General features: G+C 40.9%; 2 protein-coding genes across 2 annotated transcripts; both read right to left on the minus strand.

The window, feature by feature from the left end:
- Positions 1-3,620: 3,620 nt before the first annotated feature.
- LOC124118654 lies at positions 3,621-7,115 on the minus strand. Its single transcript, XM_048401036.1, has 5 exons — positions 6,944-7,115; positions 6,453-6,518; positions 5,620-5,958; positions 5,256-5,376; positions 3,621-4,771 (listed from the first exon to the last, which is right to left on the minus strand). Exons 2-5 carry the CDS (start codon positions 6,502-6,504, stop codon positions 4,390-4,392), a joined length of 894 nt encoding a protein of 297 aa, XP_048256993.1. The 5' UTR covers positions 6,505-6,518; positions 6,944-7,115; the 3' UTR covers positions 3,621-4,389.
- A 2,562-nt stretch (positions 7,116-9,677) lies between these two features.
- Positions 9,678-17,626, minus strand: LOC124118653. The gene is made up of 5 exons (XM_048401038.1): positions 17,602-17,626; positions 15,302-15,367; positions 13,624-13,962; positions 11,831-11,939; positions 9,678-10,872 (listed from the first exon to the last, which is right to left on the minus strand). The coding sequence occupies exons 1-5, from the start codon at positions 17,609-17,611 to the stop codon at positions 10,536-10,538; spliced, it is 861 nt and encodes a 286-aa protein (XP_048256995.1). The 5' UTR covers positions 17,612-17,626; the 3' UTR covers positions 9,678-10,535.
- Positions 17,627-17,863: the final 237 nt, after the last annotated feature.

The raw sequence follows: 17,863 nt of genomic DNA on the forward strand, positions 1-17,863 counted from the left end.
GTCTGTGTATACTACTACACTGTATGTGTCACGGCAGGCAACTGTGTATACTACTACACTGTATGTGTCACGGCAGGACTTCTGTGTATACTACTACACTGTATGTGTCACGGCAGGCAACTGTGTATACTACTACACTGTATGTGTCACGGCAGGACTTCTGTGTATACTACTACACTGTATGTGTCACGCAGGACGTCTGTGTATACTACTACACTGTATGTGTCCCGGCAGGACTTCTGTGTATACTACTACACTGTATGTGTCACGGCAGGACTTCTATGTATACTACTACACTGTATGTGTCACGGCAGGACTTCTATGTATACTACTACACTGTATGTTTCACGGCAGGACTTCTGTGTATACTACTACACTGTATGTGTCACGGCAGGACTTCTATGTATACTACTACACTGTATGTGTCACGGCAGGACTTCTGTGTATACTACTACACTGTATGTGTCACGGCAGGACTTCTGTGTATACTACTACACTGTATGTGTCACGGCAGGACTTCTGTGTATACTACTACACTGTATGTGTCACGGCAGGACTTCTGTGTATACTACTACACTGTATGTCTCACGGCAGGACTTCTGTGTATACTACTACACTGTATGTGTCACGGCAGGACTTCTATGTATACTACTACACTGTATGTGTCACGGCAGGACTTCTGTGTATACTACTACACTGTACGTGTCACGGCAGGACTTCTGTTTATACTACTACACTGTATGTGTCACGGCAGGACTTCTGTGCACTGGCTGGTTGATCGCAGGTTTGTCTATGACTTTGTAGGCTTGTAAACAATAGTCACGTACGTATAAAAGCGGCCCTAACAACAAGGAGGTGCTGAGGTCATATTCTGACAGAACTGCTTAAAGTGACATGTTTTTTTTCAATTTAGTAGTCATAGACGGCCTTATATCATGAGAGGTAATTCACGGTAGAATTGGATAAACGTGTTAGGTCATTTGGATTTAAGTAAATGCAATTGAACGTCATATCAGAAATAAATAAAACACCAATATATGAAGATGAAAAGTTATCTTAACTTTTATAACAGGAATTGTTTTGACATGCTTGGTTATGCAAATATATCACAATTAGGACATTTTGAAGAACAACTTAGGAACAATTATGTCCAAGAGTATAAGGTCTAAAATTCTATGGCAAATGTTTTCTGTTTCCAGGAAGTTACTGGCACGATGTAAGTGAGTGCAAGTCGACTACGTTATACAAGATTTCCCTCGGGGCCCTTGTGGCCACCTGGCTGGTGAATGGTGTCTTCTTGGTATTGGCCTTGGTATGCCGCATCTGTTGCAAATAGAAAATACAGAAAACAACCATGTCCGTCGTTACTGAACAAAATGACTATACATGTACTATTTTGACATCTTTTTTTATTTATTAAAACAAACACCATTGCGTTTTGTCGTGTTGTCATGGACCTTCCACGAAAGTGTCAAAATCAGGAATGACAACCCATGCATGTATGTGGTGCAAACTATAGGATTAGGTGTAACACAAACCAGGTCAAAATGAAAACAAGTAATTGTTTAATACATGTGTTAAACATATTAAATCCAGTGTAAAGTTACCAGCATTCAAAGCAATACCACCTTACTGCTTACTGCAATCTCATTAAAATCAGATCTTAGTTCTCGCTACCGCTGAACAAAGATCTGAGGACATCCCATCACGGGTCACGTCAGAACGACCTTTCATTCAACCAATCAGGGCGTCGCTTATCAGATCATGAAAGTGACCTCGAAATATTTAACAGTGGGTATTCCGAACGACAGATTATATCAATACAATCTAGACCATATATAAACCATTCCAGAATGTGTTTTTTATCAGTTTCAACATTTTCAATCCAGAAAACGCCAAGATATGATTCGAACCGTAGTCGTCAGTTTGAAACTAGTGTCGTAAAGCTCGATAAAGCTGCCTTCTGATTGGGTCATGTCTATTTCTTGTCAGTCATTTCATTGATCGGACAAAGTTCGCGAAAGGTCCTTCTGACGTGACCCGTAATGGGATGTCCTCAGATCTTTGTTTAGCGGTAGCGAAAACTAAGACCTGATTTTAATGAGATTGAGAATACTGAGGATTATGGAGACTTACATGCTACTGCTTCCTGCTTGATTCCCCTGCAGGATTTATGCCATCACTTTGGACACGAGTGATAATATAGAATGCTATCCATTATACAAAAACATAACAAACTATAATCAAAGATCTAAAACACTAGTCGATATTATATACTGTCAGAGTGGCAATAATTGTACACTACTTAACCCCGTGGACCCGTGATTTAACACGAAACCTGGTGACCTTGTAGGCATCCTAACCAGTGAAAAGACATATGCGATTTGGAAGCCGATTACGAAACGTGTGATTTCAGCACTTTCACCTGGCCATTTAAATACGATCTACGAATATCATGGATGTTTCTCATGGAAAGTCACTAAAACTGTGAAGGAAAATTAATATTCGAAACAAAATCGCAATCATTTATTTGCACTCTATTTGCCCTTGACCTGAACATCACTGATTACCGAGATGGTATCATTCTGGGGAGAGATCAGCACTTTAAACCACGGAAACAGTTTACAACTATTTGTAACATTGACACAATGAGTGAAGTGTTCAATGTCTCTACACCATGTGACCGGGGTATTGCTACAGGCCGCGGAACACAGCAGTTCCAGTTTCCTTCACGTTTAATACATTTGCCTGTCAGGTTTGCTGGTGTTACAAGGATGTTGGTCATTATGCACCAGAATCTCAATTGAGGAAATATTTCCTGATTGTTCAAAACAATACTTAGTTTCACAAAGGTTAAGCTTTACGATCTGGCATGTAGTGAGAATCGCGTGGAACATTATTGCAGACCAGCCAACATACTGATATTGCATGTTCAATAGATACACGTGACAGAGACCTATGATAGATTTGGTCTGATTATGGCTCTAGATTTGTTAGCACCAAACCACGGTAGACGTCTATAAGTGAAGTGCTGCCCGCTACTGATTTAAACAAAACTCGCTCATCCATATGTGAGTGAGTGAGTGAGTGAGTGAGTGCCGCTTTTAGCAATATTCCAGCAATATCACGGAAAGGGACACCAGAAATGGGCTTCACGCATTGTTCCCATGTCGGGAATCGAACCCGGGTCTTCAGTGTGTTGAGCGAACGCTTTAACCACTAGGTTCCCCGACCACCCCTCGTCCATGAATAAGTTGTGTGGGCCAATGGTATGCATATCAAGGGGCGTGGTACTGGTTGTGGAGAAATTATATAACCAAGCATGACCAATGGTGTTTGCTCAATGTCTAACACCAATATATGACGTGTCTGGGTTATTACTGCACACGGTGTAACACTCTCACTCCCGCACTAGTTTCAGTTTAAAACACGAGGAAGCAGTTTACGATGTCATGCAGTGCATCATATATTGAATGTTGGTATGTCAGTTTTTATATTTTCAGGCGTTGAGAAGTGTGCTCTTCTCTTATTTGAAACCTGACAGAAGTACATATAGACTAGACCATGTGTTTTACTTTACGGCCGTCGGACACATATCGTTTCGACAATGGTTATTTCAATTAACAATGTGTCATTTAAGGACACTCATATAAGTAAAATCCTTATTGAATTGAGAGTGTATTCATGATAGTGTCTCAATGATATGGCAATACATGTCATGCATAAAAACGGCCGTCCAGTCACGTCAATTGATTAACTTTCAGTAAGCTAAAAGGTGTTCAGGCGTTCTTTTAATCATGAAATCATTTCCAGGTCGTCGTCTATTAGCATAGGCTAGTATTGAAGATGCATCTGGTTTAATATCACCACAGAACAGGAAGTGACAACATGAATGTGTTTATTGTTTGTCACCTCGTTGCAGGGCTGCTTCGTGTCCTTTAATGTCTTAACAATAGCAGATGCAATTACAGATAACCTGTTGACAGTATTTGGATTCCCAATTCTTCTGTTCAGGCATATAAAGGGTATCGAGTAATGCAGAGCAGACGGAAACAGGTTAGGACTATTTGTAACATTGACACAATGAGTGAATTGTTCAATGTCTCTGCACCATGTGACTGGAGTATTGCCACAGACCGCGGGACACAGCAGTTCCAGTTTTCTTCAGCTTTACACGCAGCTATAGAAGGCTCGTCCTTGCTTCTAACATATGCAGATATTGGCCGTGTATTGTCAGCACGATGTTCGCGCTCAGTGAATCACAAGTCATTTAAGACCTCTAGATCCTTGACTTAAATCTAAAATAATATGATCCAAAGTGATGCAGCAATAGTTTCATCCTGCGTTCGGTTGACAAATTTGGGTTTTATTGAAAGTACTTGAACATTACTAGAACGGTGGCCGCTCGCAGCATCTCAGTATGTTGCCACTGTGAAGCTTGATGCATAGGTGTAAATCAACAACAGAAACATCTTCATCCTCTGCTTCTATAACGTCATGATTTTTAACACACGACGTAGCACCAACACGCCCACAGGTCAGTGATGAGGTTCCCGGTTCAGCTGAGTCAGCATGTTCCAGATCACGTGATATGGTGGCATGCTGCACCGACCTCAGCCCCACATACCCGGAACGACTGTCACAGCCTGCTTGCCCCTCACCAGTGAGCACATCATACATCTTTACTTCGTCAACAACATCATAGTGAGGAGCATCACTGACCCCTGTTGGAGCATGCATTCCGTGGGTAGGCGTGACGTACAGATGAAAGCTGAAAGGTGAACTGATTGGTTAGCTTACTCAGGTGATCTTAAAAGTAATTGCATGCAAGATTTCTTCACTGAAGATAAATCATGTTACGAGGAAACAAAAGAGATATAAGTCTCCTGACGGAAAACGAGACTGAGATTATGATGTTTGTTTCCGATATGTTTCATCCCTTGTTTTTTTAACGCCATGCTCCGCAATATCCAGCTATATTGCTAAATAAAGTCTGGATCAGACCATCTAGGCAATGATTAGCACCATAAGTATCTACGCAATTTGGCTACGATGACATGCATCAACCAAGTCACGAACCTACCACCCGATCCCGTAAGTTGCCTCTTACCACAATCATAGCCACCTTTTATGTCCAGTGTGGTTTGCTGGTGACCTATCAAGATCTAACATTGACTTGTATGAGAGACAAAAGTCACATGTTAGTTCAGTACTTCAGTATTACAACATCATGCCTGTGTCACTCACTTACTCACCTGTCGTTTCTAAAGCCTTGACAATAACTGCAACACCAAGCCACGACAACCATCACAATGAAAACCACAGATGCTGTAGCTAGCCCTGTAGATAGTGCTACCGTCAGTTCCACGTTATCACCTAACAAAGAACAAAGTTAATTTGTAAATGCAGTAGCAGGGGCTTCTTGAACAACTTGACCCAACGAGGAAGATCGTTACGATGCAAGTGGCGGCTCCTGCCGACTGTCCGACATTGCCACAATTGCTGTATACGAATATGACCCCTGCAATCACACGCAATTCAAAGAACCCTTTGGGGGAATATACAACATAGACTTGGGGGTAGTATTAGTATTGACCTTGTTATATGTCATCCACCTACCAGATTCACAGCTGGTCCCGAAGTAGGAGTCGACACATCCAGACACACAGGAGGAGCCCAGCTGACAATATCCTCCATCACAACCACCTGGACATGCTGTACAGTTACCTCCTGGACTGTCACATGGTATGTTACACCTCCTGCCTTGATATCCTGGGATACATCCCTCGGTACAACGTCCGCCACCGTCGTCTGACTGAGTACACAGGTAAAATTTACAATATCCGTCACAAACAGACAAACATTTCTGATCAAAATACCCAGAGTCACACACAGTGAGGCAGTGTCCAGTCGTGTTGGCACAGTCTGAACAGTGTTGGTTATCCTTACATGGACCAGCTGAAAGTTAAGATATAGGTATTTGGTAACATTTTCGAGAATAGGATTTAGTGGATACTGAGTATGATGTTTATTAAGACTACGGTAAGCAACTTACAAGGATGATTATTCCTATACCAAAATATATCGATGTCTTAGATAAATATGCAGAACTGACGATTCCCGACATGGGTACAATGCGTGAAGCCCATTTCTGGTGTCCCCCACAGTGATATTGCTGGAATATTGCAAAAAGCTGCGTGAAACCATACTCACTCACTCACTCATTAATGTTAAACTGGAGCATGGTTATAGAACTTGAACACATCTGGACCAGTAAGTCAGCCACGCTCAAACATGCTGCTAAACAAGTGAAATAATGTTTCACCCCATCTCCTAAGAAAATCCAGTCTTCATAAATATTACAATATATGAATTCCACTTACGTATACTAACGTATGCATACTTTCAAATAAAAAGAGTAGATGAACACTATTATGAACACAACGTTTTACCTTCAGTAGCAATTACCATGCATGCCATCCACAACAGCAGCGAGACGACCATCCCGTTGACCTGAACTGCTAAAGAAGACAGAAGTGACAAAAAAACATTGCCCAGTAATATACAGGGTGAAACATCACTTGTTGGATGCAAGGACTAAGAACATGGACGTGCAATGGGTGTACCGAAAACAAGCGTTGCAGAGTTTGTCCAGCAGGGTGTTCTACATGTGTACACTCCCCTTTCATGGAATATACAGAAGATCCACGTTGTTAGGAGATCAATGCTGTATTATGTGCCTGGCATCAGTAAGAAGTAGCACACACACGCACACAAACACGTACGAACGCACACACACACACACACACACAGACACACACACACACACACACACACACACACACACACACACATCTGCATGCTCGTAGCATACACGTTCAGTCACCTCTAGTGCGACATGAAACCCCTTGACACCTCATATATAACCAAAGCATGTACTCACATCACAGTTCGCCTGATATACATATGTGTCCCGTTGGTAGACTATGCAGACCAGCTGCATGTGATCAAATGATGTTCTGTGTCACACAGGCGTCAGGTGGCTGTTGATGGATGTGTTGCACATATAGCATCCTTGTTTCACAACCACAGAGATGCATGTCTCCCGTTGACGGCTTTATTTCCCCCTTCACAAAGAAGATAAAAATTAACAATTTCACCAACAAATAAGGAAATATTACCCCGTGAATACATAAAACATAACATTGATCATTATATTAATAACCTGTTTCATAATTACTTTTACACAACCTTTCAGTTCATTTTTTTTTGTTTATGTAAAACATCATATATCAGATAGACACAAAAAGGTGCAAGGTTGTGACAAAGTTTTCAAATTAAACGTTGGAACAGCTCATACCATCTTTCAACTTCATCCCGCTGGTCCCCGACCTGAAACCCCTAAACCAGGTCCACCAGCGAGTGGATCAGTGTCTGTTTCATACTGGCTTAATCAGTATTTCAGTAATGCAAAAATCATTTCCATAACAACAGACAGCTCTCATAAATGCAGTGTACCTTGTACGATTGATTCTATCTCATAAACATGTGTCCCCGATTCTCGCTCCAGGTTTGTCAGCGTTCCACTGAAGTAAACGTCTAAGACACGCCCACATAGCCTTTCACGTTACTGAAATACCGTTTATTATTGCATGAAGCTAAAACACGCTAACTCACTGGTGTTAAGGGTTTTAGAGCCTGAAGTGATGGGGGTTTTAGACGTTTACGACCCCAGTGCAACCCTGCTAACTCACTGGTGTATGTTTCTTTAGTTAAAGGTGTTAGAGACAGAGGTGAAGCGGGTTTTAGACGTCTACGACCCCAGTGCAACTCTGACAAACTGAAAAAAATAATCCTTGAGGAACATGTGGGATTGGAAGAAACAAAAATAGGTTCATGGTATGACCCGGGGAGGCAAAGGGATATGGCACTCCCGAGAGCTACAAATCTGCATTGAATTTTATGCCATATAATACAGGACTACCCTTAACTTCTCCTTACAGTGAGTGAGTGGGTGAGTGAGTGAGTGAGTGAGTATGGTTTTACGCCGCTTTTAGCAATATTCTAGCAATACCACGATGGGGACACCAGAAATGGGCTTCACACATTGTACCCATGTCGGGAATCGAACCCGGGTCTTCGGCGTGACGAGCGAACGCTTTTAACCACTAGGACACCCGACCGCCCAATTTCTCCCTACAACTGAGCGTATCAACTTGACTGTAGATGTGAAAGGTACACCACATGTACAGGAGGAAGTTGTTAGACACTGCGGAAATAAGGATTTGACTAAACTGGTAGAAGTAAACCAATATCGAATGATTTGAATACATTGAACCATAGGTTTATACACTGTACAATTATACTTCCTAAAATAGTTGTATGTTTTTTTTATACGTTTTCCCCGCTCTACCGCTGATCCCCAAGGCAGTAATCCTGACGAGATATGCGTATGAAGTAAACATGTATCAAACAGTTAACCCGACCACCCAACCTCAATGCGCCCCCACTATGCAATGATTCCTGATATGACGTGATCTCCCAATAAGCTGTGGTCGTTGTGAGACGTGACTTAGGGGATCGGTTGTTTATCACACAATAAATTCAACATCATGACGTGATCAGCCAATAAGCTGTGCTCGTTGTGAGACGTGACTTAGGGGATCGGTTGTTTATCACACAATAAATTTAACATCACGACGTGATCAGCCAATAAGCTGTGCTCGTTGTGAGACGTTACTAAAGGGATCGGTTGTTTATCACACAATTAATTCAACATCATGACGTGATTACCCAATAAGCTGTGCTCGTTGTGAGACGTTACTAAGGGGATCGGTTGTTTATCACACAATTAATTCAACGTCCTGCTCAATCTGAATGATGTTTGTTCAATGAAGGATCAGTTCAACAACGCCATTTGCAGGAGCATAACGCTCTGCCGACAAAAAGGATAAACTTACTTAATACAAGAAGTGTTGCTCCCGGCTGCTCCTCAGAAGATATGATTGAGAAAGTGTGCAATGTCATATTTTGTCATTTGTATTTAGTGAGTTGAAAGGAAAGGCTTATAGCATGGCTTCATCCCTGTGCTGTCTGCTATAAGTATAGCATCGCCTCAAGCCACATGTGTCAGTAAACTGTAGTGATGATTGTTCTGACTGCCGTAAGTATAGCATCGCCTCAAGCCACATGTGTCAATGTACTGTAGTGATGATTGTTCTGTCTGCTATAAGTACAGCATCGCCTCAAGCCACATGTGTCAGTAAACTGTAGTGATGATTGTTCTGACTGCCGTAAGTATAGCATCGCCTCAAGCCACATGTGTCAATGTACTGTAGTGATGATTGTTCTGTCTGCTGTAAGTATAGCATCGCCTCTAGCCTCAAACATGGACCTGATATAAACATTTATGACAGTTTAACGCTGCAGGTACTCCATATTGCAGCTACCCTGGTATTGACCTGGCACGCTCTTTACGCAAATCACGAGCAAGGATCAAGGTATTTCAGTCACGATGACAAGATGACAATCAGCAATCAGTCACAGAGCGTGACCATCCGATCTCCAGTTAAGTTGCCCCTATGACATCCATGATGTGATTGTGATCTATTCTAAACACAAAATGGCATATGAAACACCACCTTTGAATTAAGATATTTATTTTATAAAAATTGGTCTCAATCAACACGTCCACTGTTGAAGTACTTAATCAAAATTTATAACAAACGGTCAACGAAAATGCTGGATATTCATGCATTTTGATATTTACAAATATTACAATATTTACAAACATCATACCATATTTTCCTATATGTAGTCTGATCAAACTAAAGTGAGAGCTGGGTGTATTGGCTCGTTCACGACAGTTGACCACAGATATATCAAGCCACCGTTTAACACGGGGGCCTCACTGAAGCACAGTCACCTAACTCCGAGCCCTGTCTTAACGCCGATGACAAGGCAGAGACACAACATGAACCATGTGTTAACGTCTCTTGACACGTATGACACGAATGACACGTATGACACGTATAACACGTATGACACGAATGACACGTATGACACGTGTGGCACGTATTACACAAATGACACGTATGCCACGAATGACATGTATGACACGTATGACACGTATGACACGAATGACACGTATGACACGTATGGCACGTATTACACAAATGACACGTATGATACATATAACACGTATGACATGAATGCCACGTATGACACGTATAACACGTTTGACACGTAAGGCACGTGTGACACGTATAACACGTATGACAAGTAAAACACGTATGACACGTATGACACGTCTAACACGTATGGCACGTAAGACACGTAAGACACGTATGACAAGTATGACCTTTATGACACTTATGACACGTATGACACGAATGACACGGCCAGGGGACTGACCACCAACCTTCTGCTCTCCGGACAGATGCTCGATCAATTTGACCTCATAGGTGGCAGATCAAACTAAGAACTACGCAATGAACAAACAGTCAACAAACGATATTTAAGAAATACTTGATTTTCTAAGCATGGGATATTTTGGAATAGATATTGCCGATAACACCAGCACGATCATGTTTGCCTCCATCTGCAACGTCATACACATCATCCTCCACACCACCAGCTTCACCTCCACCTCCACAGTTCCCATCAGGTGACTCACGATCCATGGCCATGTCTGTCTGTGGGATGTCAGTATACCATTCTAGTTCATAGACAGAGGCATCGCCCATCTCGGCAACAGAGTCGCGCACAATGTCCTCTGTCTGTGGGGTGTCAGTATACCATTCTAGTTCATAGACAGGAGCATCGCCTATCTCGGCAACAGAATCGCGCACAACATGCTCTTCCTGGGTGACACTGTGAAATAAAAAATAAAATTGATGTCATAACTTGTGGATCCACATTTAAGCAAATAAACCGTGCAACAATATTTGCAACACTATTTGCAAAAAATATTTGCTACAATATTTGCAACAATGTTCAAGGTTTTACAAACATTATTGTTGAATACTCGTTTCTCAGAGTGTACAGCTACACAACGACATATCACTTCAATTATCACTAAAAGGAACCCTCCAATCAAAGTGCACTAAACATTTCAGCATTGAAACAAGCTTTCTTATCATAATGCACTGCTCGGATTGTTGTGTACTATTACAACTGGGGTCTCCTTGTAGCTTAATTACTTCCGTCCTCCTGACTTTGTGGATAACAATGTCCTTGTTCGATTTATTCTATTAATTTCAATAGAGAGCTATGTCCAACAAGCCCTTGTTGAGTTAATTTCATTTATTTACTAACAGAACAGTTTGGTACGTCATAGCTACAGTTTATTTATTATAAAAGAATGGCGATAGTGCGTTGCACGGTAGAGGGTGCCTAATAATTCACATGCAACTTGATCAAGTCATTCAAATATTTCATCACGTGTCCCCTTTATTAAATTTATATATTAGCGTTACTACTGAAGGCTTAAAATAACCAGTAATATGCCCCTACTATTTTTTTGTAGTTTTACAAAATTACTTTATTTTATAGAACAGTTTGATGATGACAACAACAATCGCCCAGGCGTACATTTGACTGCTATGTTTCAGCTGCCTCAATCACAGCAGCCTGTACTACTAGAACATGGGCCTTGGAACCATTCGGCTTATGATATGACCAACATCTCACGACGTGGGGGCATGATGAGACAGTCATCCACGTCACACTGACTGACTACCTCATTGATCTCCATCAGTTATTGCGTCCATAATGGTATGAGGTCCAATTGTGAACCCGAATTTTGGAATATTATGTCTCTCTCACTCACCTAATTCGCCTCAAGTGTTTACAACACTTGCAGTACACTGCCAGGAAGATCAACACGATGAAACTGACAGCTGTTGTGGACAGTCCTACAGCTAGTCCCACTGTACCACCTGACACATGATAACAGTAACGTAGAGGGATAACGTAGTTCATGTCATCAACATACATCTAGAGACAGCTGCACATACAGAGTTATTAACGTGTGTATTGTATTAAACAACATAAGTGCCTGTGACACTAATATTTGTATTTTTCAAACAAGTAAAGTTTGGTTTTCACTATTGTAGTACATGTATGGAATCAAGTCACAAAAACGCAAGTGCTACAGAAAAGCATGCATTCCATGCAAAAAATGACTTTTATGCAAGTCCAATGCATTTCACTACCCAAGAATGGATATTAAAACACGTGCGTTAACGGGATTTCATATGCATTGCTTACCATGGTGCTGACAACAACCACTCAAAAAAAATAAAAAATTACGCAATTATTCAACCTTACGAAATGCCAACCCTATTTGAAAATTAGCGTCTGCGAGACATTGGTATGCTTGAAGCAGGATCGCAGGCCACGCGTAACCAATAATCGACAAAACAACTGGATTCGAACAACACACCTACGAAATCGATTCCAGCCAGCACGATGACTGCAAGAAGCATCCCTGGCCTTCGACGAATATCTTTACAAACCGTACGTCGCCGCCTCAGTTTCGCAATGATTGTCGCCAGAATGTTCGCTAGACGTCCCATTGTGACAGGAAGCCACCGTCAACCACGTCTACAGTGGTGCAGACAACGTCTACGCTTGACGGCCATGCAGTGGGGACACGTTCTATTCACTGACGAGTCTCGTTTTCACCTCATGATGGATTCGAGTGTACCGACGTCGAGGTGAACGTTACGTCAATCATTGTGTCATGGAAGAAGATTGGTTCGGGGGCGGCAGCGTTATGGTATGGGGTGGGGTTATAGCAAGACATAGGACCCGTTTGTTGGTGGTAGAGGGAAATCTCAATGGACAGCACTACTGCGGCGAGATCATCGGCCCTGTTGTTCTACCGTTTTTGCGTCGTCATTGCCAAGGCATTACCTTTCAACATGACAACGCCCGGCCTCATATTGCTCGACTTGTTCAGGATTCAACAAAACAACGTGAATGTCATCCCCTAGCCGGCTCGCTCCCTGATCTCTCACCAATCGAGCGCATGTAGGATGAGATGGATCGACGCCTTCGATGTCAACCACGTGTTCCACAGACACTCCAGGAACGTCGAAACATGCTCCAGCAGAAATGGGCAGATATCCCACATGACTTTGTGCGACGCCTTGTGCAGTCCATGAGACGAAGATGTGTTGCTTGTATCGCAACCAGAGATGGACACACACGCTATTGGTTTGTAAATTGACATTTTGGCAAGTTCATGTTTTGGTTTATGAAATCACGCATTTTCTGAAGTCAGTATGGCAAATTAGACCATTTGAACACTTACAAGGGTCTTTTATCTGTTGCAAACCGAAATTGTTTCAGATTTGGTAAAACAACATAACTTTGCATTAAATCTTATTCAATGTCACAGGAACTTTTGTTGTACTGATATTAATGACGGTATATGATTTGTCTGTATGTGACAAAGATGGCGTGCTTGCGTGCGTGCGTCAGGGTAGGTGCGGGGAGGAGTCCCATTATTACGCCCGCTAATGGATCAGTGGGGTCTCAGAAGTCATTTGCAGCTCCCTCGGGTGTATACACTATAGACTTGAGGAGAGTAATAATACTGACCTAGTCAATACCTACCAGATTCACAATCTGTCCCGAAGTAGGAGTCTACACATCCAGATACACAGAAGGAGCCCAGCTGACAATATCCTCCATCACAACCACCTGGGCATGCTGTACAGTTACTTCCTGGACTGTCACATGGTATGTTACACCTCCTGCCTTGATATCCTCGGATACATCCCTCGGTACAACGTCCGCCACCGTCGTCTGACTGACTACACAGGTTATATTTACAATATCCGTCACAAACAGACAAACATTTCTGATCAAAATACCCAGAGTCACACACAGTGAGGCAGTGTCCCGTCGTGTTGGCACAGTCTGAACAGTGTTGGTTAGCCTTACATTGACCAGCTGAAAGGTTAAGATATAGGTATTCATTAATGTATTTTTAAACACAATGTTATGGATAATAAGAATGATGTTATACAGGATTAAAACATGCGTAACTGCGGTCAGTAGATTATGCGACTGATTATTCATTAGCAATACTATTCTGCTGACTTTGATTTTGAGAAAATATATATAATAAATATGGAAATGTAATTATTATTTACAAATTGCTATATATTTGAAGTAATACTTTACTTTACAACCAACATGTTAATATTGATAGTTTAGTGAGTGTAAACTAGTGAATGAAAACTTAGATATCGAATTATATATCATGAAGTAGCGAACAAGTAGTTAAACAAACTCTCATGTAACTGTTGGTGTATTATAAGGCCTGTTGTCACAATGGGGTCTGCACCAACTCAGCCACCGAGGCCTCCACAAAAATGAAAGTTCGACAAATCCTCGGTTGCCGAGTGGGTTAGTTCGCTGACTTTGTGTGCAGGCGATTAGGTGCCTCACTCTGGCAGTGTGGGTTCAAATCCCGGACGGGACTACCCCCAACCCCCTGAAAGTCGGAGGTTGTGCGCTGCCAATGTTGAGACAGGAATTAAAGATTAATATTATAAAAGAGAGGGATTGTAGAAATTTTGAGATTACCATTGTGTTCCGCGATGCCCTTCAGCTGTTACGTTCATTGTGCAGAAACCTTGTAATAACAGGCTTAGAAACACCAACAGTTACCTGAAGGTTTGCTGCACAGTATCTTCTCTACTTCATGACAATGTCTGAAACTATGTTGACGAGTTGGGATGTAGAAATAAACAACGTTCGTGCCATTTAGGACGATTTGACGTTTTCTGATTTAAATCTCTATTGCATTTCATGTGTACGATTTCGCAGCAAACGGAATATAGTAACTTTATTACGTAGGTGATATGTTAGGTTGAAATAATATTTGACATTCACATAACGTCAGCTGAAGGTCGTATATGCAATTGCCTGACCGCGTCATACCAAAATACATAAAGGGGGCACATGTTGTTACATTCCTCTCGGCCTTAAGTCGATAAATCAAGAACTGGTCAGCTTGTATTCGGTATGCAGTGTCGGAGTGGGGTATCAATGTGATATTGTGGCATGGTATCTCAGCGAACTAGGATTACAAAACGAAGTCTGGGCTGGTGCATACACAAGTATACACGTTGCTATTTAAATTAAATTGTCTTGAACACCACGATAAACAAAATTTAACCTCATCTCGTTAGACAAGCCTGTCTTCAATAATAGCATATACTGATGTAAGGGTAGTACCAATAATAAAGACTGGATTTGCAAAGTTAACAATACAATGTTTTACCTTCAGCAGCAATTACCAATGATCCTATCCACATCAGCAGCGAGGCGACCATTATGGTGACTGAAACTGGTGTGAAAGAACAATGACGTCATCAACATTACCTTTAACATACACAACGAAACAACACGTGTTTGATGCCGAAACGTAAACGATAAATGGGTATGCAGACACCAAAGAGTTGCAGAGTTAGGCCAGAAGAGGGTGGCACTTTGTGTACTCACTAGTCTGAGAATATACACAGGGTGGCCATTGCAAGGAGCCGAGTGCCTTATTAATACTCATCAGTATCACATTGTTTAGTAACACTAGTTGTTGAAAGATGGTACCTGATGTTTCCAATGGCAAAAAGGGGATAACACAAGGTCTGCATTAAACCTCATTTAACAATACATGTAACACATACATACTTACAGTACAACATATACTTCTAGTGCATCATATACTAACAGAACAGCCTATACTTACAGTACAACATATACTTACAGTACAACATATACTTACATTACAGCCTATACTCACAGTGCAGCATATATTTACAGTACAGACTATACTTACAGTACAACATATACTTACAGTACAACATATACTTACAGTACAGCCTATACTCACAGTGCAGCATATAGTTACAGTACAGACTATTCTTACATTACAGCCTATACTTACAGCACATCAAATGCGTACATTACCAGCCTATACTCACAGTACATCATATACTTACAGTACAGCATATCCTTACAGTACAGCATATACTTACAGTAGAGCCTATACTCACAGTGCAGCATACATTTACAGTACAGACTATACTTACAGTACAGCCAATACTTACAGTACAGCATATACTCACAGTGCACCATATATTTACAGTACAACATATACTTACAATACAACATATACTTACAGTACAGAATATACTTACAACACAGCACATGCTTACATCACAGCCTATACTTACAGTACAGCATATACTTACAATACAACATCTACATACAATACAAAGTATACTTACAGAACAGCCTATACTTACAGTACATCATATACTTGCAGTACATCCTATACTTACAGTACATCATATACTTACAGTACAGCATGTGCGTACAGTGCAACATATACTTACAGGACAGCCTATACTTACAGTACAGCACATGCTTACATCACAGCCTATACTTACAGTACATCATATACTTACAGTACAAATTATACTTACATTACCGCATATACTTACATCACAGCCTATACTTGCAGGACAGCCTATACTTACAATACAACCTATACTTGCAGTACCAGGATAGACTTACATGACAGCCTATACTTACATGACAGCCTATACTTACAATACAACCTATACTTGCAGTACCAGGATAGACTTAAAGCACAGCCTATGCGTACAGTGCAACACATACTTACAGGACAGCCCATACTTTCAGTACAACATATACTTACAATACAAGCATATACTTACAGTACAAGCATATACTTACAGTACCGCATATACTTACAGTACAATCTATAGTTACATCACATCATATACTTACAGTTCCAGCATATACTTACAGTACAACATATACTTACATTACAGCATACACTTACAGTACCAGCATATACTTACACTACATCATATACTTACAATACATCATATACTTTCAGTACATCATATATGTACAACACAGCATATACTTACAGTACACCATATACTTACATTACCAGCATATACTCACATTGCAGCATATACTTACAATACATCATATACTTACAGTGTGGCATATATTTTACAGTACAGCCTATACTTACATCAAATCATATACTTATATTTCCAACATATACTTACAGTACAACATATACTTACAGTACAGCATATACTTACATTGGATCATATACTTACACTAATCATATACTTACATTATCATCATATACTTACATTACATCAAACACTTACAGTGCACCATATACTTACAGTACATCATATACTTACAGTACACCATATACTTACAGCACATCATATACTTACAGTTCCAGCATATACTTACATTACAGCATATACTTACAGTGCAGCATATACTTACAGTACAGCCTATACTTACATCACAGCATATACTTACATTTCCAACATATACTTACATTAAATCATATACTTACAGTACATCATATACTTACATTATCATCATATACTTACATTACATGAAACACCTACAGTACAGCATATACTTACAGTACAACATATACTTACAACACAGCATATACTTACAGTTTCAGCATATACTTACAGTACAGCATATACTTTCTGCACAGCCTTCTATACTTACAATACAGCATGTACTTACAGTCCAGCCTTCTATACGGACAGTCCCTGTTGATACAACATGCAGGCCAATAGTCATGTGTATCACATGTGTCTGAGGGGGCTTGGTGACTAATGTGCTACACAGGAAACACAGTTTCAATGGATCAATGGCTCCTGTTGGTGTTGCTGTCCTCCTTATCAGGAAGATGAAAATCAACACTGGCACGTGCAGGAGAAGGAAATAATTCCATGCAAATGTTGGATTCTAGACTCTGGTCACAGAC

This window comes from Haliotis rufescens, unplaced genomic scaffold (genome assembly GCF_023055435.1).
Source record: "Haliotis rufescens isolate VD_foot unplaced genomic scaffold, xgHalRufe1.0.p SCAF_204, whole genome shotgun sequence".
Classification (NCBI taxonomy): Eukaryota; Metazoa; Mollusca; class Gastropoda; order Lepetellida; family Haliotidae; genus Haliotis; species Haliotis rufescens.